Below are 27,103 nucleotides of genomic sequence, written 5' to 3'. Positions count from 1 at the left end.
TGAATTCTTGCCATATGTGACAACATGGATAGAACTGGAGGGGATCAGGCTCAGCAAAAAAAAAAAGTCAGAAAGAGAGAGACAAATATCAGATGATTTCACTTATACATGGAATACAGAGACCCAAAGCGTCAGAAAAAACTAAACCAGTAATAAACCCTTGATATCTGACAGCAAAACTGAGGCAATCAAAAGGGGGAGGGTGGCAAGGTGGGAGCAGGAAAGGGAGGGGCCCCAATGGAGCATAGTGGAGGATTATTGGGGCTTTCATGGTAGGAAGCATGTGAAAATATACATTTGTAGAGGCCTGAACCTATAACCCCTAAAACAAATGCAGTGATCTAAACCAACTTTAGCTCTATAAATATAATTGGAAGTGAAAAAAAGAAAAAGGTTGGGGGAAAGAGAGGTTGGATGGAGGCCAGAAGATTTGTTAAGATGTTGCCTCTGTAGTCTAGATGAGAAGTAATAGAACCTGGATAAGAGTTGATGGAAAGGAAGACCCAATAGGCCCAGGTGATTAATGAAGAGAGGGGGTGTGTGCAACATTGGTACAGGGATCAGCAGACAACACTGGCACAAACAGGAAGCCCAGAGCTCTCTGGGGGAGAAGGAAAGGTGGGGTCACCTTTAGGCACTAGAGAATACTGAAGGGAGGTCTGGAGACAGGAACAAACTACAGGCACCAACATCCTTCCAAAGTGACTGACCCTTCAATTATTGACACTTTAGGGACAGTTTCCAGAAGGACCATGGCAACCATGAAACAGAGCAATTAGGATGACTGTGGTCAGAGACATGCGTGGCCTTGTGTTATCTTTGCCTTTCTCCATGGAGATATGAGTCCTACCTCCCCCAGCAACTGGTCAGCTCCTCAAAGGCAGCCCCAGGCCTTTCATTTCTAGAGCCTTCACAGAACCAACCTTTGCACATAGCAAGAAGGCACTACTTGCTTGGTTGCTTAAAAAAGGAGAGGCATGAGGCAAGAGATGAAAGTGTCTAGGTGAAATTTAGGCTGAATACAGCCTATTTGTCTGGTAAATTTTCCAGAGTTCTGAAGTAGTCACTAACATTTAAAAATATCAGGGGATTTCAGATACAAATCTAGGTATTTTGCTGCCTTGGGAAAGGGCCCATCTGGTGAACCTGCACTTTTGCAGGCTGTAGGCATGCCAATAAAAATAAAGCCTAAAAGAGCTCCTGGAGGCTGGGAGTGGAGGAGGCACGAACACTGCTGCAGGGCAGGTGTGGAAGTGATTTTGTGCAGACAGTGTTTTGGAGGTCTAGAAGCAGGAGGCATTTGCTCTGTGTGGGGGAATTCTGGCTGAGTCTTGAAAGATGGGTTTGAAGGAGCAGTCCGAGGACTGGGGAATGGGGGTGATGGGAAGATACCCCAGTCCCTGGCATGATGGAGAATGGGTGCTGTGATCTCGTGGGGCAGAGCACAAGATATAGGGTTGGGAAGGGCCAGTAAGAAAGTGGCTAAGGTAGACTGAGGCCTGATAGGAAAGATCTAGATCTGCTGAATGACTTGGGGATTGATCTGGTAAGCAGTGGGGTAGCACAGTGGAGGGGAGGGTATTATTCAGTGAGGTTATCAATGGACCACTCTGGTGGCTGTGGGAGGGATGGGTAAGATAGGGAGAGACAAGAGGGCTGCAGGCCCAACTAACCAACATAGGGGAGGAAGCTACATTCTAATCATCAGATCCATATTTGTTAATCAAGATAGCTTCCCAGCAGGCCAAGAGAAGTGTCCCCAGTGCTGAGAGTAGATTGGACTCAAGTTCTTGGCTTGGAGGATGTGGGCAGTGAGCACAGCCTGTTCTCTCCCACCACTAGTGAAAGTAGTCCTGGTTCACATCATGAGAAATGCCTCACCTCAGAAAACCAAGTACAGGTCACCCTTGAACAACTCAGAAACTCTGGGGTTAGGGGTGCTGACCTCTCCCAATCGAAAATGCACACATAACATTTTTTTTAAGGAAAACTTTTTTTTTAAAGATTTATTTATTTATGCATAAAGAGCTGGGGCACAGGCCAGAGATGTGGGGGGTGAGAGGAATCACCAGAGTGGGGAGCAGAAGACGAGGCAGATGTACTGAAATACACTGCTGAAGGGAGCAGCAGGTGAGACAGGAGAGGTCTGCTGTGCCATGTGGGTCACCTCTAAGGCCTGGGGTCAAACTCATGCTGCAGTGTGTGTGGATAGCTTCATAGTGCGGTGTATTAACCCCTTGTGCCACCAGGGAGGCTCCAGAAAATTTCTTTTTTAAAATATTTATGTATACAAGAGTTGGGGTGCAGGCCAGAGCTGCAGGGGGTATGTGTGTGTGAGAGGATTCACCAGAGACAGAGTGGGGAGCAGAACAGGTGGATCCACTGAAATACACTGCTGAGGGGAACAGCGGGTGAGTCAGGAGAGGTCTGCTGTGCCATGTGGGTGGCTCCCTGGCTGGGGATCAAACTAGTGCTGCAGTGGCTGTGGATAGATTCATAGTGCTGAGACTTAACCCCTTGTGCCACCAGGGAGGCCCGAACACATAAATTTTGATTCCTCCCAAACTTAACTATAGTTGTCCCCTGATAGCCATGGGGGGATTGGTTTCAGGATACCCCCCCCCCAACATGGATATCAAAATCCCAGGATGCTCAAGTCCCTTACAGTTGCTCCTGTAAGGCTGGTTGAATCTGTGACTGTGGAACCCTATGATAGAAAAAAAAAAACTGCTTATAAGTGGATCCACGCAGTTCAAACCCTGTTGTTTGAAGGTCAGCTGTATAGTATCAGTGTATCTGACTGAGCAAGTCTTTTTGAATGTCAGTCTTGCCCCATACCTTAGATTGTAAAGTCCTTCTGTCTTCCTCCATCTAGGGCTGAGTAGCATCTGACACATAATAGGTGCTCAATGTACAAGTATTAATACAAAACAGGGATACTTTTTCAGGAAATGGGATGCTGCACACCCACTGCTGATCCAAAACAAGACCAAGTGCGGTGCTTTCTAACAAAAAAATAGCATGGGATTTAGCTAGAGTCCTTACACTTTGCCGTCTTAGTTCAGCCATTCAAGGACTCTGTGGCAGTGGAAATTCCTTATAACCTTGCTCAGACTCTGTTTGTTACCTAGTTTTAAAAAACATGAACATTTTCTTAGAGTATGAGAGTGTACTGGGAAGTAGTTTGTAAACTATACTCTATGACCAAAAGTGCTATGTCTGTAAAGTGGAATACTATTCAGCCATAGAAAGGAAACACTATCTGCACAGATGGATCCTGAAAGTATGATGCTAAGTAAAAGTAGTCAGATACTAAATGTCACCTATTGTGTGACTCCATTTATAGGAAAAATCCAGAATAGGCAACCCATAGTCAGAAAGCAGATTAGTGGTTTCCAGGGGGTGAGGGGAGGTTGGAGTTGACTTTGATGGCTTAATGGCTAGAGGGTTTCCTTTTGAGATGATGAGAGTATTCTGGAACTAGAGAGTGGTGAGAGTTGGTTGTACACCATTATGAATGTACTAAATGCCGCTGAATGGTACACTTAAAATTGTTAAAATGATAAATTTTATATTTGGGTATTTTACCACCATAAAAAAAAAAAAGAGAAAAAAGGGGTGCCATCTGATTAGCTGAGAGGTTGCTGATTCTTGCTTTCTACATGAGCCCCGATCCTTTTTCTGGTGTTCAGAATACTGACAGAGGAGGTGCCTCTCCCCCAAAGAGTTTCTTTGGAAAAGAAGAGATGGGGGAGGGAGTGGGGAGGGGAGCCGCTATGGGCCCTCTAAAAGGGAAACTGGATGGTATTTGTTTCGTAGATTGCCAGTTGTTCACCCTGTTTGTATTTAAATGAAAGGAGGCTTTGAAGTGGGAGCCGCCTCTGAACAAGGCTCTGGGTTCCTGCCTGGTGTGGTAAAGTTCAGACTTGTCCAGATGCGATTCTAGCCAGAATCCCTAGAAAAGGCTCACGTTTGGGTTAATAATACATAAACTGGATGAGCAGGAGTAAATTGGGGGGGCAAGGAATGGGTCCCCGTGGACTTCTACGAAAAGAAGCTTTCTGATTTGGGGATCATGGGTGTGTGTGTGTGTGGGGGGGGTCTTTTTCTCTCTTATGTCCACTGGATTTCCTATTATTAATGTTGGTTACATCTCAGATCATATTCTCTTTGGTGAAGAACATCTTTAAGTAAATCAATCAATGAAAGTTCAAAGTGCAGGGCTAAGTCCTAGCAATACCTTGAGGACCCTATGGTTATCAGTATCAGTTTGAGGAAAACCTGGACTGAGAGTCCCTGTAAATGGCAGGAAATTCATTTGCAATCGAGTTTGCATATTTAGGAAAACTCCTCTCCTACTTTCAGAATGAAATGTTCTGCCAAGCCACAGAAACTGTAAGCCCCGCTTATAGATGGTCACAATCTGTCTGTTTATGCGGATGATCTCAAAGACTTAATAAAATGGAAAAGAGTCTACGGAGGGCATTCAAAACAAGAGCAACACTTGTTTCTACAGCACCTCATCGCCAACCATGTCAATGTGGTTTACAAACAACAGTGGAGAAAGTCTCAACACACCCTATGAGGGCGATAATTGTAATGATGGTTCATATCTTCACTCTATGTAATTTTATGGGAATTGAGAGTCTAGCCAAATAATAAGTTTCAGCCCCTTTTATCTGCCCAGTTCCCAGCACACTCCCGAGGTGTCTGAGGCACTTCTCACCCCAACCTCTTAAAGCAGATTGTAACAATAACAACGGTAATGACAAGTTCCCAATCTGCGCAGTTCCCTTCATTAAAGGAGTCCTGGGAGCTTCAAAAACACTCATTAATGGAATCTGACAAAGCTTGGAAGGTGGGAAGATTCGCCCATTTCCAGTTTTCTGCTGGGGAAATGGAGACTGGGTCCCAGAGAGGTGTGACTCTCTCTCAAGAGGGGCAGGCGAAGGGGAATAGGGGTCGAGGTACCATAATGCAACGCAAGCTAGGAATCCAGGGTGCCGGGTTCTGGAAACTCCCCCCAGCCCCCCCCCCCACACCGCGTGCTATCCGCAAGTCATTTTCCTTGTCAGGGCCTCAGTTTCCCTATATGCAGAGGGAGGGGTTGGGCCAGAAGTTTCCACGGTCACCCCTGGCTTTTCCCTATCGTCTGGCGAGTTGGGGGATTTCTCCCGCTTCAGGGGTTTGCTTAGACTTGTAGGAGAACCCGGCAAGGAGGTTGGGGGTGGGGAGAGGGGAATGCCTGCCGGGGATCGGCACAGGCCGGGGCCGCAGGAGCGCCGGTTGATGGCCAGCAGGTCTGAGGAAGCCAGGTGAAGGTGTAGGGCGAGTTCGGAGTGTCAGGTCCCCCTGGCGCCCGCAGCGAAACAAAGCGAGAAGTGCGGGCGCCTTGCCCGCCTCGCGTAGGGGTGGGCGATTGGCCGCGTCTGCCGCAACCCCCCAGCCGGGGAAGGGGGCAGGTATCGCGGCGGAGAGTCAGGTGGCCGGGCGCTAAAGGCCTCGGACGCGGTGGTAGGTTTCGGGACAAGTTCCCAGGCGCTCGGTCCCCCAGGACCCGGGCCTTTCCACTCCGGAGAAGTTGGCCTTTCCTCTCCGAGTGGGGGGTGCAGGGCCGGCTGCCCGCCTCCCGGGAGGGGGGGCGGAGGGAGGAGCCGGGCGGGGCGGGGCGCGCGAGGGAGCGCCGCGCGCCCGGTGCGGCCCCCTAGGAAGTGGATTTGGCCGCTCCGGATCCCAGCCCGCTTCCAGGTTTTCTCCCGGCCCGGCCCTGCGTGCTCCCGCCGGCTCCGGCCCCCCCGCCGCCCGCCCCCTCCCCCAGAGTGCCGCCCGCTGGGCCAAGTTTGTGGAGCGTCGCCGCGCACGCCGGCCAGTCAATCAGCCGCGGAGCCGACGAGGGCACAGGCGCGCGGCCGAGGGCAGAGCCAGCCGAGCCAGCGAGCGGAGCAGCGCCGGGCAGCCCGAGCAGCGTGCAGCGAGCGCCCGCCGCCGCCCACGCCCTCCGCGGTCCCCGCGGCGCCTGCCACCTTCCCTTCGCCCCTGTCCCGCCGGCCGGCCAGCTCGCCCGGCTCGCTGCCCCGCGGAGCCCGGGGTCACTGGCCCGCGCCTCCGCTCCCTGGGGCCGCGCACCGCCTCCACGCCCTCCTCCTCCTCCTCCTCCTCCGCCGCCGCCGCCGCCGCCGCCGCCTCCTCCACCTCCTCCACCTCCTCCCCCGGCCGGGCGCCTGGCACCCGGGACCGTTGCCTGACGTGCGAGGCCCAGCTCCACTTTGCGTCCCGCGTCTCCTCCTCCTGCTGCCGCCGCTCTCCTCCTCCCGCTCCAACTCCTGCTCCAACTCCCTCGCCTTCCCGCTCCACCCGCGAGCCCCGACCCTGCGCCCGCCCCTTGCCCTCCCGTCCCGGAGGTGGGAGCGCGTCCGCCCCGGCCCGCACCATGGCACGGTTCGGCTTGCCCGCGCTTCTCTGCACCCTGGCGGTGTTCAGCGCCGCGCTGCTGGCGGCCGAGCTCAAGTCGAAAAGTTGCTCGGAAGTCAGACGTCTCTACGTGTCCAAAGGCTTCGACAAGGACGATGCCCCAACGCACGAGATCAACGGTAAGTGGGAGCCCCCGGGAAGCGGGCACGGACACGGGCACCACCGAGAAGGGGCCGCGGACCCCGCTCGCCCTGCCGCCCCCCGCGCGGGCCGCAGGTTGCCAAGAGGGACAAATGGGCCGGCGGGAGCGCGCCCCGGCGCAGAATGTTTCGGGTGGGCGCGGCGGCCCCCCCAGCTGGGCGCCCCGAGCGAGGCGGCGACGGCGACCTGCCGGGTGGCACTCCCGCGCGCTGCCCACCGCCCTCCCCACCCCCACCCCAGCGGCCGTCCGGCTCCCGGGAAGTCTCGGAGGACTCTGGCCCGCAAAGTGCGTGTCACCCGCTCCCTCGCCTTTTCCGGGTTGAGCTCTTTTCCTGGGCTCCCGGCTTTGTTGTGTGCGGAGGAGAGGTCGGCTGTGGGTGGAGGGTCGCCAGTGGTGCGGGTAGGGGAGAAAACCTTCTAGACCTGGCCAGGTTCGGGGGGCGCAAAACGTGGGAATTGAATCGATGTTTCATTGATGTTCTCTAAAACCCCTCCTGCCTCTCTCCCACCGTTGACGCGGATCAGGAATTTTAGTAACTGACGCGGCTTTAGCAGTCGCCTTCAAAAAGTCAAACGACTCTCCACCCCTGCAGACCCTGACTTTGGGGAACTCTCCTGCTTTCCGGAAGGTGTTGGACCAGAAGGGTATTTCCCCCTTTCTCGCCTCATTTTGAGGCTTAATTGCACACTCAATTACAGACCTTTGAAAGGACTGATTGCAGGGAACCTGAATCTCGTTTTAGACATGGTTATGCAAACGGTGTGGAAAAAGTTCACCGGGTTTTGGCGCTGGTGGGGTGGGAGTGCGTGGGGGAACTTGTGAGAGTCCTTCTGGCAGTACCGTAGAGGGAGCTCTCCGGCGGATCCCCTTCTTCACTCCTCACTACAGGCGGCCCGCAGTGGCCGGGCGGGTCCCCCAGGGTCAACTCACTGGCAGAGGCCAACTGTTGCGCGCAGCCCCGCTGGCCGCACCAAGGCCAGCGGCTGCGCAGGTAGCCTGTTCACCCCGAGGGTTCAGAAAGAACCACGATCGTAGCTGGCGTGTGGCCAGAATAACCTAACGGACCAGCGAGCGATTCGAGCCCCGGGGGCCAAACCTCCCTTCCGAACCTTTCATGGAAGTGAACTGAGCGCGCCTTCGCCTCGCGGTGTTGGTCACCCGGGTGGGGCGGGCAGGGGGCTGGCAGCCAGCAAAGGAAATACTGTAATTTCAACCAGGAGCTTACAAAGGCTTAGGAAGATTCGGGGGGCCAGTATTTTGGAAGAGCTATTAATAACCTTGAAGATTAAGTGCAGTGATCAATTACATATAAATTACAAAGATAATTGAGGCAAGTTGCTGGGCATTTTCTGAGCGTAACCGGCATCTGTCTAGAAATAGAACCGAAGAAATTGTTGGAGCGGCCACGAAGCCCAGTGCACCTTGGCAGTTGTGGCAAAGCTGCTCGCTACCGATGAGCCCCTGTTTGCCCTTGAGCTGCCTGTCTTTTGGGGGCTCAAGTATGTACGTCCTCCCAGCGGCACGATTTTATTGGTTGTGGAGTCTTGAAAAGCCCTCTTTCTTTCCCCTCTTCCTCCCGCCTGGCAGAAAAAGTGAAGTGAACCAGCAGCCACTGAGGCTTGGGGGCTCTGCAGGTCAGACCTGGGGTCTTTGTGCCCTGCACAGTTTGGGCCTGGGCCCAGGGGAGATGATTGGCATGAAGGTTACAATTTTCATTCCCACATTTTGAAGGGGTAAATGCACCACTGCAGTTAATGGGAATGTGACTCACTTTTTGCTTAACAAACAATATGTGCCTTTGAGATGGACTGGAGGCATTCAGGGAGTGGACTGTGAAGCCGTCCTCCTCACTTTCCTTTTACTTTGCTCTGTTTGGTCTCATGATGACGGGCCTTCTTTCCCAGCCAGCATCCCAGGACTAAGAGGGAAGTTTCAATGGCACTCAGTGACAATGCACTAGGTGTGCCCTGGGAGGTCACAGTCCCCAGAAAACACCTGACAAACCTTTCTGCTTAAAGGTCTATCTGCACTTTCCCCCCAAAGATAGGAGAGTTATTAGTGGCCAACAGCAGGAAATGGAAGCTAATGTGCTCACACCCCAAACATTTTATTCTTTTTGTCTTGTCCTTCATCTCCCTCCCAGGGCTGCTGCTTTTATTTCCCCTTTTGAATGACCTACTGGACTGCATTCTCCTGAGGAACAAAGGAAGTGCCTTTTTAGCTGGAATCCTTGGAAGACCACCAAGGACTTTAGCTCATGCAGTGCAATTTCGCACCACTTTCAACAATAACAAAAATGCATGACTGAATGGCTCAAAAATGTGGAGTGTTAGAGGCATTCATTTAAGTCTAGGACACTGTCACAACACAGACAGGCCCAAGGAAATACCTTTAGACGGCCAGGAGAGAGAAACAGGGGTAATCTTTAGCATTGCGCTGCCCTCTCCAGATTGCACGCATTAGCCTTGCCTCTCCAAGGCTTTGCGCAGACAATTTTGGTCATTCGTGTGAGCAGAGTCAATAAAGTGACTAGTATTCAGCCAATGAATGAATGGATTGCCAGTCAGTTTGGAGTGTCAGGGGGATATATGTTTTTTACAACAAAATGTTCGGGGTCCTTTTCCAAGCAAAGGGTTGTAGTGTCTGGTTGTCTTACCCCAGGCTTAGCCCAAGATTAAGGTTTTGTTCTTGATGGCCTTGCACTTGCCTTCTAGTGGCTTGCACAGGCTTTAAGAATGTTCCCTTCTCTTACAGTCTTGGTCTTTCTTGATCATAATTAAGATAATTTGATGTGCTCTCAAGGGTGTCTGGAGAAGGTCATGCTGACAGGACTTCCCACTGAGGTCCTGCTCAGCCTGACTGCTTGACCCCTGTGCTTATCAAATAATGGGGAGCCCAGATGTCACCACCAAAAGGGGTCTTTAACAGAAAGGATAAGTTTTTTGTTCAGCTTTCTGCAGGCCTATCTTCCTGGAGGGTATACTAGGTGCAGTGTCTGCTCGACATCATGGAGGCAGCCAGAAGGGCAGGTGGGGCCTTGGCCACCAGGACGTTCCCAGGTAGGAGGGCGTTCCCAGGGAGGGAGGGAGGGAGGGGGCACACATCATCAAACACAACAGGACATGTGATGATGAGCATGGGGGTACAGAGGAGAGAGTGCCCAGGGAGTCTCAAGGGAGAAGGATTTAGGGCTAGAGTGTTAACTTTGGTCATGTTAGTTCACTCATGAGGAAACAGGCAAAGATGATAAGACATGTAAAAATCTAACAGTTTTCACTGTGCCCCCTCCAGAGACAGACATAAAGCATATGCAACAATTGGCATTTTGTTGGTAACACAACGACTTATCTGCGTTGCCACTGTCTTTAAGAGTGAGGTTGTTGGTTAGTAAGGTTCTTGAATTTGCCAGCGGTCCCTTGCACAATGACTGAGTGATAGTGAGAACTGTGTAGATTTGGAGTTTTGGCCTCTTGTTCCCATTTCTGTTCTTCAGCTCATGCACCTGTGAGCATATGCACACACGTGTGTACCTCCGAGGCTTCTGGGAATTAAAATGTGTTAGGATTACATGGAAAATGTTGGAGAAGAATGTATTGAGTGGGTTTTTTTATTTTTATTTTTTAAGATTTATTTATTTATACAAGAACTGGGGTACAGGCCAGATGTACGGGAGGGTGAGAGGATTCACCAGACACAGAGAGGGGAGACTGAGGAAATACACTGCTGAGGGGAGCAGCGGGCAAGACAGGAGAGGTCTGCGCGCCATGTGGGACCCTCGCCGGCCAGCTGGGATCGAACCTGCGCTGCAGAGACTGCTGACAGCCTCAGAGTGCAGCACTCAACTGCCTGCGCCACCAGGGGAGGCCCTAAATGGGTTTTTTAAATCAAGTGTTGTGCTTCATATGTTTAGATTCTTTACTGTTAAATTACACTTTTATTTAGGTGGTTTTGTACATGGGAATATTAGTGTGCCTCATATATTTAGGTGTTTTTGAAAAAAATTGAGTATATTATTGGATGTCAGACACGGCACATGTATTCAAGCCTTGTATTCCTTTTTCCCCACTTTAAATAGATGGGCCAGATTTTGCAGTGAATGTGTGCTCTTCAGTCTAGGTGAGCCCCAGGCCCTGGCAGGATAGAAATCATCCCATAGAATGTAGGCCCTGTCTCCGGCCGTGCTTGGAAAAGAACTCAAAGTCATGGCTTGTGCAGTTCCAGCTCTTGTTAGAACATAGAAATATAAAATGTTTGATTTAGCATAATTACTGTTTTCCTTTTTTATTTGACTCACATTGGGCTCTATGCAATTTTGGGATTATCTGGAGACTAGATGAGGAATAAAAAGGAAGCTTTTTGTTTTTGCAAGGGTAACAACGCCAGTGTTAATCAAATCGATTGGAAGGGAGTCTGGCTCCCCAATAACAGTAACTGCTTTAATTAGCACTGAGGTTATTCTCATAGTGTTCACCAAAAAAAAAAAAAAGTCCCATGAAAAGAGCTAGTAGCCCCTGAGTGCTTTCCCTGGGTCTGGTCATATCCAGAGGGCTTTATGTGATTCACTTAAAATCCACAATCACCCTATGAAGTCAGAATTACTCATTATCCCCACTTTACAGACAGGGAAAGGATCCTCAGAGAGATCAAGAGGTACATCCACAGTCTCCCAGCTAGTGAATGGAGAGGTGGGATTAGAAATCAGGTCTTCTCTGCCTGGGAGTATAACCTATGTTGTTGTACAGATGTAAGATGAGAAAGTTGCACGCCTCCTCCCACTGAGGGCTCATTTAGAAATAATAAGCTAGACGAGGACAGACAACTAACCAGTAAAAGAACATCAGGATATGCTATTTTGATGCTGCAGTAGGGAGGGGCCAATCACATCCTTTGCAGGCCAGATGTTGGACCCAGACAAGTGAGTGCACAGGACAGTTGTGGATTGTCTCATGAAGGGGATAGGCTCTGAGAAATGGGCATGCATGCTGAGAAATGCAAATGTAGATGGTGGAGCCCCACATCTATCTGGTGCTTACTGCAGAAGAAATATAAATTGGGGCCTCTCCGGTGGCGCAGCCCTTGAGCGCCGGGTTGCGAAGCTGCCCGCAGCTTCTGCAGCACTGGTTCAATCCCTGGCTGCTCCCCAGCCACTGGAGGAGGGTCCCACATGGGTCCCACATGGCGCGTAGACCTCTCCTGCAGCCCGCTGCTCCCCTCAGCAGTGTATTTTGGTCCTTCTGCCTGCTCTGCTCCCCGCTCTGGCTCTGGTGAATTCTCTCACCCTCCCGCGCTTCTGACTTTACCCAGTGCTTGCATGCATAAATAAATAAATAAATAAATAAATAAATAAATAAATAAATAAATAAATCCTTAAAAATATATAAACTGTATTTCCTGGGCCATAGGGAACAGGTGATGGCTTCTGAGGAGGGGAATGTCAGTATTGCAACTGTTTTTGGAAGAGAACAAGTGGCACTTCAAGTTCAGGGTTGGTGAGGCCAGGGTGGTGCAGGCAGGGAGAGCTGTTGGAAGGCTTTTTAAATAGTTCAAAGGGGTCTACCTACCTCTTGTCCTTTACCCGCCCATTCCGTTCTGGACGTGGTCAGCTTCCTCTCCTGACAGCAGCGTGCTGAATGGAGTCATTCCTCTGCTTTGAGCTTCAGTGGCTCCAACTATGTCAAATGATACTTTGATTGAGTCACCTCTGAACTCCCGGGTGTGTGCGCTCTTCCTCCTAATTCCCTGCTTGAATGAGATCCATGGTCTTTGCACATAACTGTCGTGTATTCTAGTTAATTGTGTGTGCAGGCAGACGTGTGTCCTCTCAACTCGGAGCAACCTAAGGACAGAAATGGCAGCTCCTGAAGATTTTCTATACGCAGCAGTACCAAGTGCAGTAGTTTCATGGAATATTTGTTAAACATGTGGTGGGGGGAGGGATTACACAGACAATTTTATTGCGTTCTTGTCCAGGACAGCAGGGCTATCATGGGATTATGCTGCCTGGAGGATAGATTGTCATCCCGAGGTCTATTGCTCTCCTGGGAATCTTCTGGATCTGAACACTCTCCAATGAAATAAATCTAGAGTAAGGCTCCACAATATGTTGGTATTAACTTTGAGATTGTTTTTATTACTTGGGGTAGTATATGTCTTTGCCACTTTCGTAAAAAATGAGCTCTAGGACTATGGGTGCTTTGGTGGTGGGAGAGCTACCGTGACTATACCTGCTGGGAAAAATCCCATATTGCCAAAATTTAACAAGGATATAAAACTATGGTACTTCATTAAAAAATAGTGCTATAGGAATTTTTTAGGAAAATTCAGCATCCTGTCTTCCCACTTTGAGATATGAATTTTAAAAAATGAACAATTGAGACTGTTGTGATTAGGCAATTTAGAATTAATTTGGAACAGTAATTTAACACATTTGAATGAACTTATACAACTGTTTAGTGCATATTGGTTACCTTTTATTTTTTTATTTTTAAAAAGATTTATTTATTTATACGTACAAGAGCTGGGGCACAGGCCAGAGATGCAGGGAGTGAGAGGATTCACCAGAGACAGAGCGGGGAACAGAACAGGCAGACTGACTGAAATATACTGCTGAGGGGAGTAGCAGGTGAGTCAGGAGAGGTCTGCTGCGCCATGCGGGCTGCTCTCTGGCTGGCTGGGGATCGAACTCGTGCTGTCGAGGCTGCAGATTGCTTCATAGTGTGGTGCTCAACCCCTTGGGCCACCAGGGAGGCCCTTAGTTACCTTTTAAAATAAAATCTAATATTTACTATTTTTTATCAGGCAAAAACAGGCTTAAAGATATCAGAATATTTTATAAAAACATACTAAAATATGATCAGGTAAGAACTAGCACTTTCAGCTTCACTTGGCTAAACATCTGTTGCTTACTATAGAGAACATGAAAGTGTAGAAAATTCATGAAGTGGTTCCATCCTGGAGGTAATTTGAAATATTATATTTAAGTTCTGATGCATTTAATTCAGTAATCTGGTGAGAGAGAAAAATCAAAGGGATCCATCAGCCAGGTATTCAACTTTTGAAAAGGAAACTCTAACAAATGTTAGAAATTAGGAAAAAAATGAATGGAAGAGTTAAAAAAGTCAATAACCTCCAGGAAGCCTGGAAACTATGTAAAAACATCTTATTGGAAGCCCAGATAAATGTGTGCAGACATCAAAAAGACCAGCTGCTTGGGGGAAGAAAAAAAGAACCCGGCATGACTAACTGGCAGAGTAAAAGAGGCTGCTGCAGGGAAAAAGGCATCTTGCACAAAATGGAAAAAGTTTAAGCCAGGAGAGGAGGGAAGTCCATGATGAGGGCAGGTAGTAACTAGAAATGAAGTGTCCACAGGAGAATTGGAGGTGACCCTTGTGAGGAATTCGAAAGAAGGCCCATGTGCTGGTGATGGTGAGAAGGGTAGGCTGAGTGAGTCTAGACTGCGGAAGAAAAAGCAATATGGCCTCCCTCTTTAAGGGAAGCTGTCTGATTTTACCTCCTTGAGTCCTTTGGAAAAAGCAAGTGGAAACTGGGAGATAGGCATAATAATTTAGGCTTTTAAGGATTGTGCAGTGGGATTCCAAAGGAAAGAATTTTCAGAAAATGCTTACACTTGGGTTTAAGTGGGGATGTTGGTATATTTTATGTGTTAAAGTGTAATTCATATACAGCATTATATTCATTTCAGTGTACAACAGGGTCATTTGACATTTATATATATTGCAAAATGATCACCATATTATATCTGCTTCCCATGTCTTATGGCAATTTGCAAATGGGCAATACAATATTGACTATAGTCCCCAGGCCATATATTACATCCTCATGACTTATTTAAAATTGGAAGCTTGTGCCTCTTTTCAACCGCCCTTCTCTGTTGGTTTATTGAAAATAGAAAATTAAGAGATTATGTTGGGCCTCCCCTGGTGGTGCAGCAGTTGAGCGCTGGGCTGCGAAGCTGCCCACAGCCTCTGCAGTGCCATTTCGATCCCCAGCCAGTTCGATCCCCAGCCAGTTCGATCCCCAGCCAGTTCAATCCCCACATGGCACAACAGACCTCTCCTGCCGCGCCCGCTGCTCCCCTCAGCAGTGTATTTTGTCAGTCTGCCTGTTCTGCTCCCCGCTCTGGCTCTGGTGAATCCTCTCACCCTCCTGCACTTCCCACTGTACCCAGTGCTTGTATAAATAAATAAATAAATCTTAAAAAAAAAAAAAGAAAATTAGAGTGTGGACCGAGATCCCACTGCCTAGATGGGTTAGATTACTTGGAGAGGACTTGGTTTCTTAAGAAGGCAGTGCCAGCCTAGCTGTGCGACAGACGAGTTGTTCTGATATCTTTGGTAAATTTTTCCTTTGTATGAAAATGGAAGTGGGATCTTAAGGCATGCTGGATTGGGTCAGTGATTCTCCAATCACCCCAGACCAATGAAATCAGTACTTTCTGGTGCTGGGCATTGTGATGGTAGTTACAGAAAGACCCCCCCCTCCCTCCCCCCCAATGCTTCTGATGACCAGTCATGATTGAGAACCAAGGCCCTGAATGATCGCTGAGGTCCCGTCCATCTCAGAGTCGATGCATCTAAATTTCCCAGTGAACTTCATCACAAGGTGTTGTCTCAGAAGAGAACCTTAATTTTGATTTAGTGGTTGCCTTGCTTGTTTTGACTAACTTGGATTTAAGACTAGGGCCTATTAGTATAGTTACTTTTTTTTTTGTAAAGATTTATTTATTTATACAAGAACTGGGGTACAGTCAGAGGCGCTGGAGGATGAGAGAATTCACCAGAGACAGTGGGGAGCAGAACAGGCAGACGGACCGAAGACACCGCTGAGAGGAGCAGCGGGTGAGGCAGGAGAGGTCTGCTGCACCATGTAGGTTTCTCCCTGGCTGGCTGGGACTCGAACCTGTGCTGCAGAGGCTGCAGACAGCTTCACAGTGCGGCACTCAACCCACTGCGACACCGGGGAGGCCCCTAGTATAGTTACTTTTACTATTACTTGGAAAAATACAATTTGTTAATCCAGATGCAAAGATAAGCCATAACCACCGATGCTTTGCTGAGGATGGAGAACTAAGACTGGGACATGGAGAGAACTTTGGAGAGAATTAGAAAGGAATCTCGCCTTGCTGTTATTTATTGATTAAGTGTCAGTGTGCTAGGTGATCTTTCTTCCCTTTCTCTTTATTGGTTAAAAAAAAAATCTCTTTATCCCTTACTTTAATGTCCTCTTTGCCATGTGTTTATTCTCTTCAAGTATCTTATCAAGAAATAGAAGTACAGTAAATCCCTAGGCTTCTGGCCGCTACAGCCATCCAGAACACAGCTGGGAATGTAGAGGTAAGCAGAAAAGCTAACTGATGGAAACAGCTGTCAGAAAACTCATGCATTCTGCTTGGAGAAAAAGCGTTCAGAAATTTATCATTGACAATCATTGATTGAATATCTCCTCTCACCAGAGTGGTCTGCTAGGAGCTGGGGTTCAAAGAGGTTCAAAATAGGAATCAAGCTTTCGAGGTGCTTACATTCAAATTAGACAGATAAGCTTTAAATGTGAGAAGATAAGGTACTACTTGGGTTATCTGGCTTCCCAATCCAAAGCTGACTAGCAGAAGTGGTGCTGTGCTGGTTGGGGAGTGGAAGGGTCCCACGAAGGGGTGGTTTCAGAGGCAAGCAAGACTTGACATCTGGGAGAAGGGAGAGCTAACAGTGGGCGATGGGCTGCAGTGGAAGCCAAAAACTGAACAGGAGACCTTGAACTTGCTTATCTGGGCAGTTTGAGACCTTTAAGGATGGGGGTGAATTCTCAGAGACACCTCTAACACTAGGGCACACTGGTATATTTCAGTGCAGTATTTTTTTTAAGGATTTATTTTTATTTATTTATGCATACAAGAGCTGGGGTGTAGGCCAGAGAGGTTCGGGGGTGTGAAAGGATTCACCTGAGACAGAGTGGGGAACAGAACAGGCAGACTGAATGAAATACACTGCTGAGGGGAGCAGTAGGTGAGTCTGCTGCACCATTTGGGTCAGCTCCCTGGCTGGGATCAAACTCAGTGCTACAGTGGCTGGGGATAGTTTCATAGTGATGAGACTTAACCCCTTGCACCACCAGGGAGGCACTTCAGGGCAGTATTAAATACTGTGTTTGGTGTATTCTGATTTAAAAGTTCAGAAACTAACATTTTAGAAAAGCATTCCATATTTGAAGTACAAAAATTGCTCTTAAAAGAGAGAACCATTTATAGACCCTTTTATATATACCAGTACACAGCACCTTCCTTCCCGCAGTGCTGGCCCAGGAAGGAGCCAATCCTATGTGTCACTTGGTCTTAAAAAAATAAGTCAAAAGGCCTCCTTGGTGGCATAGGGGTTAAAGTCTCAGTGCTATCAAGCTATCACCAGCCACTGCAGCAGGAGTTCGATCCCTGGCCAGGGAGCTGACCCACATGGCACAGCAGACCTCTCCTGCCTCCCCTGCTGCTCCCCTCAGCAGTGTATTTCAGTACATCCGCCTGCTCTGCTCCCCGCTCTGTCTCTGGTGAATCCTCTCACCCCCTGCACCTCTGGCCTTAAACCCCAGTTCTTGTATGCATAAAAAAATAAAAATAAATCTTTAAAAAATGTCGAAGAGTGTATATTATTAATTCAGTGCCTTATTCACTTCAGAGGTTTTGGTTGGTGATAATGTTCCTTTGTGTCTTTTCTTCTAAGCCCTCCAGAACATCCACATCAGGTTTAGTTCCTAACACTGTTTATGTCTGCTGTGCTCAGCTGGGAAGCTTGACATTCTGACCTGAAGTCACAAGAGGCAAGAGCTAGTTTTTAGTTAGAGGTGACAAGTGTAAATATTTGAATATTGGTTTCTCTTTTTAAACATTTACCAAACCAAGTCAATGTATAATCATAATTACAGAAGCAGGATAGGAGTACTGCATCACGAATGAGGCCACATTTGATCGTCTTTGCTTCTGATCTTGTGGCAGTTCAAACCTTAAAGAAACCCTTTTGCCCATGTAGCTGCAGTTTCTATCTCGCCGCTTCCCTGGTACATGGCAAGTGTTCCAGAAATGTTTGTGGTACAAAAATAAGCTCAAGCCTTGTTTTTGACTTTTATCTTTATTCTAGGAACGAATATTTCTATTCATCACTTTTTACTTTAATCTATTTTAAGCTATTTGGTTTATTTTAACATTTCGTTTAAAATATTTTTATTTTTAATGAATTAACCATTGTTTTTCATTCTTGTTATATTTTCACATTTCTAATAATTTAGTCCTAGATGCCTGAGTAAGAAAGGGAAGAAGAAAGATTTTTTTTAACCCAAAAAGGGAGTGTTACTTCTTGGCTTGCTTAGAGGTGGGAGCTGAGTATTTCTTATTTTTTTTAAAGGTTTATTTATTTATGCATACAAAAGCTGGGGTACAGGCCAGAGATGCAGGGGGATGAGAGGATTCACCAGAGACAGTGGGGAACAGAACAGGCAGACTGACTGAAATACACCGCTGAAGGGAGCAGCGGGCGAGACAGGAGAGTTCTGCCTCACCATGTGGGTAGCTTCCTGGTTAGCTGGGGATGGAACTTGTGCTGCAGAGGCTGTGGATTGCTTTATAGTGTGGTGCTTAACCCCTTGCGCCACCAGGGAGACCTGGGAGCTGAGTATTTTATGTGTTTTTTTTTTTTAATAGAGGCATGTTATTTATTTATTTTATTTGTTTGTTTGTTTTGTTTATATGTGCACTGGGTACAGTCAGAAGCGCGGGAGGGTGAGGGAATTCACCAGAGCCAGAGCAGGGAGCAGAGCAGGCAGAAGGACCGAAGTACACTGCTGAGGGGAGCAGCGGGCGAGTCAGGAGAGGTCTGCACGCCATGTGGGACCCTCCTCTGGTGGCGGGGAGCAGCTGGGGAATCGAACCGGCCCTGCAGAGACCGCGGGGAGCTTCGCAACCCAGTGCTCAACCACTGCGCCACCTGGGAGGCCCTATGTGGTTTGTTTTAATCCCAGCAGACAAATGGTTGCTGCTTCTTACTTGTCTATTCCAGATGTAAACAGGAACTCAGCTGTACCTGCAGAGGTGCTTTTATTTTTTTAAATATTTATCCATCCTTAAAAAATTTATTTATTTATTTTTTAAAGATTTATTTATACAAGCACTGGGTACAGTCAGAAGCGTGGGAGGGTGAGAGAATTCACCAGAGCCAGAGCGGGGAGCAGAGCAGGCAGAAGGACCGAAGTACACTGCTGAGGGGAGCAGCGGGTGGCAGGAGAGGTCTGCGCACCATGTGGGACCCTCCACCGGTGGCCGGGGAGCAGCCGGGGATCGAACAGGCGCTGCAGAAGCTGCAGGCAGCTTCGAAACCCAGCGCTCAACTGCTGCGCCATGGGGGAGGCCCTATTTATTTATTTTATACAAGAACCGGGGTATAGGCCAGAGGTGTGGGGGGTGAGAGGATTCACCAGAGACAGAGCGGGCAGCAGAACAGGCAGACAAACCGAAAACACTGCTGAGGGGAGCAGAGGGCAAGACAGGAGAGGTGTGCTGTGCCATGCGTGCATCTCCCTGGTTGGCTGGGAATCGAACCCACACTGTGGAGGCTGCGGACAGCTTCACAGCACTGTGCTCAGCCGAGCCAGTGGGGAGGCCCTGCAGAGGTGCTTTGAGAATAGAGAGGCTGTCTCTGCTCCTGTTCTTTGCTGCAGCCTTTCTGCCAGGTGTGTACTTCCCTCCTCTTCCCCAGGAAGTCAGGCCAGGGCCCCAGGCAGGATCTGTGTCTTTGTCTAGTCTAGTTCAAGGTCACCTGGTCTCTCTGCTTCATCCCAGCCATTCTTCTCGTGCTCGTCCTTTCTTCTCGCAGCCACTTTGTCAGTTAGGCTTTCTGCAATCCTCTTAAAGCCTGGCTGCTTTCTTAGATGTTGGGCTTCTGTCCACCCAAGCAGCCTGGAAGTGGTTTTTTTCGGATTGCACGGTTTCCCTGAGTCTCCAAACCCTTGACGTCGGCATCCCGGCAAGCACTAAGCCACAGCAGATTTTTTCCCCTTCAGTTATTGTTTCTCTTCTACCACAGGGTTCGTCTCCATTGAGTGTTCAGTCTGGTGTTTGGTTAGAGAGGAAAACAAAGCACTCTGTCCTGCAAACTGCAGTGTGAAGCATGTGGTTAACAGTTCCTACTTGCAGTGGCCCAGTCTGAGTGGGAGTATCATTTTTCTTGGCAGTCACTTCACAGAAAGTCCTGTTTCTTCGGTGCCAGAATAAGCAGTCATTACATTCCTTACAATTTATAGTCAAATTATTATCTACTATTGTTAAAAATTGCCTTAATTATAGAATATTTCCCCATGCTAAGATTTTTTAAAAAGGAAAACAAGACAACTTTTCACCAGTGTGCTTGAGAAGTAGCCCCTGACAAGGCTGTTGGAGGTAATGCAGAGGGGTGTTTTTTTTTTGGGGGGGTGTTTCTTAAAGGGAGGAGTAGTACAGTGGGTTCACTTTAAACTGAGTTTGAACTAAATGCCCCCAGGTGGCTGGGTGGTTAATATTCTCCCTTGCTTACCCCTAGTTTGGAACCAACTTCCCGTTCCCTGCGCCTTCCAGTCCCATGGATCTGGACCCACACTTGGAAGAAGGCTCTGCTGGTGGGAAGTGGCTTAATCCTTCAGCTGTGTGGCCCCCTTAGATGATGACCATGGCCTTGTGTCTTTCAAGTTAGGGGACAAACGAAGAAATTACCACCCCCCAAAATCAGGGACTGTGTCAGTTTTCCGAACAAAGGTTGAGGTGACCTGTGGGACTTTATTTCTTCTTGCATGGTCTTCACAATCGGGCCTTTGGGCTCTGCTTTTAAGATGTATCCAGAATCTGACCTCTTAAACACCTTGACGTCTGTGACCCCATCTCGTCACCCATCCCCACCTCCTTGGACTTACAGTTGCCTCTGATCTGGCTCTTGCACCCCCCTCTCCCATTTACTCTTAGCATATCAACCTAACTGAGGTCAGATTGTTTCTTTGCTCAAAATGCACCGGACCACTGCCCCCTGTCCCATGCCAGCCCACTGGGTCTCCTGCCAGCACCCCCTGCCCTCGCCCCCCCCATCCAGCCCACACATTGATTTCTTTATTGTTCCTTAAGTACACCAGGCACACTTGGTGGCCTTTACACCTAGAACAGTCTGCTCCCAGACAGCAGCATGGCTCACTCCCTCACCTGTCTCAGGGCTTTGCTGATCGGTCACCCAAAAGGAGAAGCCTCTCGTGACCTCCGTCTAAATTAAAACATTCCACACGTACATCAGCCCTGTCCCCGTTCCCCTGCCTTACTCTTTTCGCAGTTAACACCATCTGATCTGAGGGCAGAGACCTGGCCTTGTTTTGTTCACTGCCCTCTACCTGATGTCTAGCACACTATCTGACAGAAGTGTTTGTTGAATGAATGCATGAATGAATATTCCTTGCAAATAGGATGTTCTTAGCAAATAGCTTTCAGAGTTCTTAGTGACTCTTTAGGACCTATGTAAGGTTTTACTTTTGAACCCCCATCTGTAGAAAGGAGGGGGTATGTACATTTTCACAATGAGTGAGTGATTCATTTCAGTCACTCATTATTATTTACTGAGTGCTTATTAATTTGAACCATTATGCTAGGCAGTGGCGATAATGCAGTGACCTAAAAGGACACAGGCCAGGCCTCACAATGAGGGAGCTGACAATGTAAGGGATGAGATGGATTTTGACTTGGTAATTCTAGAAATCATGGTTCAGTTATAGTTGTGATTTCTTCCAAGAAAAAGCCTATGGTCTTGGGTGAAGGATCATCAGGATAAAGCAGTCTTCTTTGACACTTAGACTTGGCTCTTGTCATTTTCCGCAGTAGTGCTTTTCACACTACCACCACCTGACCCCCCCTCCCCAGACATTCGAGTAGCCGGGGTCGTTTCAGTCAGTGATTCCTGAAGTGGAATCAGTACTTGGTGAAGCAGTGCGGGGAGGCTTCCCTGGGGATATCCATGGGGCACCATCTCTGGTTCCATACCTGGGCCATCATTTTAGGGATTGGGCTTATCTGGGCATCAGGAAATGCAAAAAGGAACTTGCATCATGTCACTTGGCACTGTTGTCTGTTCTCAGGGTGATCTGCTTAGTATGTACCCCAGTGCCATGAATACTAACCCTGTCAGGTTTCTGGAAGGCTCAATTAATGTCCACTTTTATTCCCACATAAATACTGGAGTTTCTAATGGTGAGTGGCTCAAAATGAAGCCCTCTAACCAGCAGTGATTGTGACCTTGGACCAAATGTACCTTTCAGTTGGTCACAGGAATCCTTTCTTCCCCAAGCCTGTACTGGTGGCCATCCAGTGTGCAGCTTGTGGAGGAGAAGAGCACCCTGGCTGGGGGTCGTGCACCCAGAGGTCAGAAGTTAGGGTTGTAGCTTAATCAGGGGACCAGAAGGCGCCTCCCTGCTATGCCCTGTGGCTTTAAGAACAGGCTTTCCTCCATTTCAAGAAAGAATTTTTTTCAGATTTGTTTGTTCATTTGATACAGGATTGATACTTTTCAGAATTTGAGGTGAATGCCATAGATAAACATAGGGCCCTATTTTTTAAAAAGATTTATTTATGCATGCACGCAAGAGCTGGGGTACAGGCCAGAGGTGTAGGGGGTGAGAGGATTCACCAGCGACATAGTGGGGAGCAGAACAGGCAGATTGACCAAAGTACACTGCTGAGGGGAGCAGCAGGCGAGTCAGGAGAGGTCTGCTGTGCCATATGGGTTGCTCCCTGGCCAGCTGGGAATCAAACATGTGCTGCAGAGGCTGTGGACAGCTTCATAGATTGCATCTTAAAACCCTTGCCCTACTAGGGAGGCCCAAACATAGGGCCCTATTTTTGTTACTTTGTTCTGAAATTCAAAAGCCTAATGCAGAACTCTGAAGCCAGATGCCATCTAGACAGGCGCTGCCTTGCATGCCTGACAGTTTTACCTAGAGATACAGGTGTGATCAGGTCCCAGTGTTCCCAGTGTGTCCTGGTTATGAGGCAGGGTTTTTAGCCATCTTCTGATCCATAGCTCTCCCCTTAGGAAGGGTAGTGACAAAGATTGAAGGCTCTAGCTCCCCATGCAATGGAGGGAGCTGACTGCACTGTAGGAAGCTGGGTACATATGTCTGTAGGCAAGGACCAAGTCTGGCTTAGCTATACAGGTGCAGGTGTGCCCTATTTTAAATATGAATTTAAATATGAAGATTATGGCTTGTGTCCTATTTTAGATACTGTGGGCCTGGCTATCATTATAAGGCTAAGTTGCCCGATTAAGAATAGAAATAAGCATGTTGTTTCTTGTTTAGTGGATCAAATCGTCCATATGCTATGAAGTGCTCACAGTGTGGGCTGAGGTGTGTGAGTTCACAATGGAGCAAGCCAGTCCTTGGCTATCTAAACCCAGGTGAAGGGGGAAGTGATGAATCGTCTTCCCATTGATTTTTAGAAGACACAACCTGTACCATTTTCACCAATAACCTCTTAGGGTTTCTCTTGGGCAAGAGATTTTCTGGGTGGCTTCTAAGCACAAGCACAAAGGAGATTCTGGGATAATGGAGGCTGGGGCTGAACTTATCTATCTGCATGGTCTGTAATAAAAGGGTGTGCTGAGCAAATAAGGGGTGTCAAGATGACATTAGGAGATGTTGAGCCACCTGCACAGGGGAAGAGTGTATTTCCAAACACCTCAGGACTAGCTATTTTAATTGAAACCATTGTGTTAATTACAAATATATCTCTTTATTAACATAGGCCTCTATGCTGCTTTGGTTGTGGGGGGCGGTGACTGTGTGTGGAAATGATAAGTCTGCATTTCTTGAAAGAAGATGGTATAATTCAGCCCATATTCTGTCCAGTTAGTCAAATTTATAGAAGACATTTCTGTGATGGACCAGATTAACATGAGACGAATGGCAGCTCTGCTGCTAGGACAGAATATTTGTTTTCCTTCTTGAAGTCCCAGCAGCTGTTGTATTCTCATATTTTGCAGAAACGAAAAACAACCAAAAAAACTGAGATGCGTTTTTAATGTGAGGAATGCAACCTGATCACTAAGAATAAAGGGGAATGATTATGTTTGGCGCAGTTATTAATTTCAGAAATGTCTTTGAATCTGTGGTATATGCTTGACTGTTATGCCAATGCTTTGTGGCTTCCTGGGGTGACATTTCAGAAATGTAGATTTAGAGCCTACATTTTGCCAAATAAATCTGCAAGTATTAAGTATTTTTCTTAACAAAACTTGGTCATAATGGCATTTGTCACCATTTTCAACAGTTACTTGATATGTGATCTGAGAGTTCTGTCAAACTTTTTTTATAATTTCGTGTTTAGTGTAGCATATGCTCTTACTGGAGAAAGTATTGCCCCCAATTGCAGAGAGTTTCCAAGGGGGGCATTCAAATATATTTATTTCAGTTGTGATAGTCATCCTTTGAAATGAGGCAAATTTCGATCATTTCAATAAGGAAGACCAGCAGGGCACTCTCCTCCAGGTGTATGTCAAATGTTGGCGATTTCTACAAACACCACCACATAACGTTTCTTAGTTGTATTGGATTTTGTCCACTGAAGCAGTTGACTTTGTGCGCACATTTCTTTTTAGCAATTTCTCGTAACCTTGACCAGGACTTTTATCATCTCATTTCCCTTTCTTTCCTAATATTTGTTTTGTTTCATCAAGTCAATATTGATAATGTTTTCCCATTTTAAAAAAAAGGCACAAAGACAGTAACATGATTTCATCAAGCCTCTAATTGCTTTACTAATGGAAACCCCTTGGTCCCTCAAACATCAAGGCTGCAGTTTTAAAAAGAACTAGTGACCGATTTTTTTCCCCAACCATATGTCTTTAATTTTTTAGAATCTGGCAGGGTTTGAAACTTTAACTCACATCATTTTCTTCCAAGGTTTTAAAAATGTAATTTTAATATAACTCCTATCTACTTAAAATTATTTAACCCATACTAAGATTCCAGTAATCATGGTGATAATTGTTATTATTTTTATAACATCATTTATTGAGCAGTCACTGTGGGTGTTTTTTGAAAGTATTATGTAGATTAGCGCATCTTACATAAACAAAATAAAAAAATTACATGGAAGGAGGATGGAATAAAGACTTTTAAAAGCAGGACTATTGCACAGGACGGCATGATGCCACTCCCTAGATCCGCAGGCGGGCAGGTAACCCAGCTAGAGAAGGACCCCTGACTGCTTTTGCATTTTCCTGATAAAAAAAAAAAAAACATGACTGTTCTTCAGAGCAGGTATATATATTTTTTTTGTTCCTAAATCTAGAAAGATTTTATTATACAGGTTCTTGTGTAAATTTAAATGGTAATGACCTGTATCGTCAACACGACTTCATTTCTTGTGCTGATTTCCCATAAAGCCCAGAGAAAGAGCATCTGAGAACGCCAGTCAGATTTGCAGGTGCATGGTGTTTTCTCCAGGCTGAACAAGTGAACTTGGCGTATCTTGGTGGGTAACTGCTTCCTTTTGGTGTATGAATTCACAGCGCTTGGTCTCCGAGGCAGCTGGTAAGGAGCCCGCCATGCTGGAACCCCAGGAAGTGTTGAACCCCAGGGAGTTATGTATCTCAGGGAAATCTTGAGCCCGCAGGCTGAAACCACTTCAGGGATCTAGTCTGCATTTCTCTGTTTTGTCACTTCTTTTTTATCTTCCTGCCCAGGCCATCTCTGCTCTCAGGACTTTGTACCTCATGCTCCAATGTCACGGTGTCATTTGGCCTCCCAAGGTGATACTTCATGATGTTAGATTTTTTCCAATTGAAAAGATGACATGACAACAAAAATGAAGCATCACTTCTGTGTTCCTTCCTTATCACTGTCCAACCCTTAGTCACAAGTACAGCAAGCAGGTCCTCGAACAACATTGCGAGTCAATGTCCTTTTGTTATGATAAAAAAGAAATTCTGGCTGACATGAAACGAGACAATGTTATTCGCGGACTTGGTTTCGTTATACATCATTTGTTGAAAAGTCACAGTTTCCTGCAACATAGCCACGTGAGGAAGGACTTGGCATACACTTTGTGTGGTTTAAATTGTAGTGCTCACCACTCAATGTCATAGCAGCTATTTTTAATAGCACATGAAATTACAAAAATGATTCGTGAGTCCTTTAGAGGTAAAATTTTTCCAGTGGTGGGTAACAGTCCCTGAAGTTGATGTTCTGCTGCCTTTTGTATTACCACATGTGGACAGGGCCCTTATTTCCAGTCATTTTTGTGGGGTTGTGTGTGATCATCTTCATTTTTAGCTGTTCAGCTCTGTTGAATAACCTCCTTAAGTTGAATTTTAGGATAGGGCCACCCTGGTGGCGCAGGGTTTAAGTTTCAGCGCTATCAAGCTATCGCCAGCCACTGCAGCAGGAGTTCGATCTCTGGCCAGGGAGCTGACCCACACTCTGCAGCAGACCTCTCCTGTCTCACCCGCTGCTCCCCTCAGCAGTGTATTTTGGTAGATCCCTCACTCTGTCTCTGGTGAATCCTCTCACCCCCTTGCACCTCTGGCCCAATTCTTGTATGCATAAATAAATAAAAATAAATCTTTAAAAAATTTTAGGATAAATTCCTGGCTTGTGTACTGTGAACAAAGTTTAAAGAAAGGAACTGCTTCCCTGTGCTGAGAGTTTTGCCTAACTGCAGCACCTGCCCAGGCCCTCTGTTCAGGTGTGCAGAGTGGGGGAAGGGAGGCAAGCTGAGGTTTAACCCAGGAACTTGGTCAGCCCTAGGAACTGAGTTTCTTTTTCTTTTTCTTTTTCTTTTTCTTTTTCTTTTTCTTTTTCTTTTTCTTTTTCTTTTTCTTTTTCTTTTTCTTTTTCTTTTTCTTTTTCTTTTTCTAAATGGGCCAGAAAGAGCGTTGCCTTTAATCTACGCCTTGATAAGTGCAATTTTTAAAAAAAAAATATTTATTTATGCATACAAGAACTGGGGTACAGGCCAGAGACCTGGGGAGTGAGAGGATTCACCAGAGACAGAGTGGGGAGCAGAACAGGCAGACTGACTGAAACACACTGCTGAGGGGAACAGCGGGTGAGACAGGAGAGGTCTGCTGTGCCATGTGGGCATCTCACCGGCCGTCCAGCTGGGATCGAACCCTCACTGCAGAGGCTGCTGTCAACTTCACAGTACTGTGCTCAACCTCCTGTGCCACCGGGGAGGCCTGAGGGTTTTTTTCTAGAGTTTCCTGATGTGCCCTCAGTGAGCTCTTGCCAGGAACCTGCATCTACTTTGGTTGCTAAACCCGAGTTCAGCGATATTCCCAGAAACAGCTATAATGTTGGCTGGTAGGAGAGGAGATGAACCTGAAGGCAGACAAACTGGTAGCTGGAAGGGAAGGGCCGTGCCTTTTTATTGTGGTTCTTCTGCCCTTTGATTGGACCCACAGGCCTAGGTCTCCCTTGAAAAACAAACAG

General features: G+C 47.3%; 1 protein-coding gene across 1 annotated transcript in view; it reads left to right on the top strand.

The window, feature by feature from the left end:
• Positions 1 to 6,410: 6,410 nt before the first annotated feature.
• GPC4 (glypican 4) overlaps positions 6,411 to 27,103 on the top strand; it is a gene marked incomplete at its 3' end in the record, with an annotated part of 105,059 nt that continues 84,366 nt past the window's right edge. The window contains exon 1 of the mRNA XM_084258082.1: positions 6,411 to 6,590. Within this exon, the coding sequence (XP_084114208.1) occupies positions 6,431 to 6,590 (160 nt within the window). The 5' untranslated portion in view covers positions 6,411 to 6,430. The remainder of the gene's footprint in view (positions 6,591 to 27,103) is intronic.

Source organism: Talpa europaea (genome assembly GCF_964194135.1).
Source record: "Talpa europaea genome assembly, chromosome: X".
Taxonomy (NCBI): domain Eukaryota; kingdom Metazoa; phylum Chordata; class Mammalia; order Eulipotyphla; family Talpidae; genus Talpa; species Talpa europaea.
Note: the sequence above shows the minus strand (reverse complement) of the source record. Positions and strands in the feature narration are given on the sequence as shown.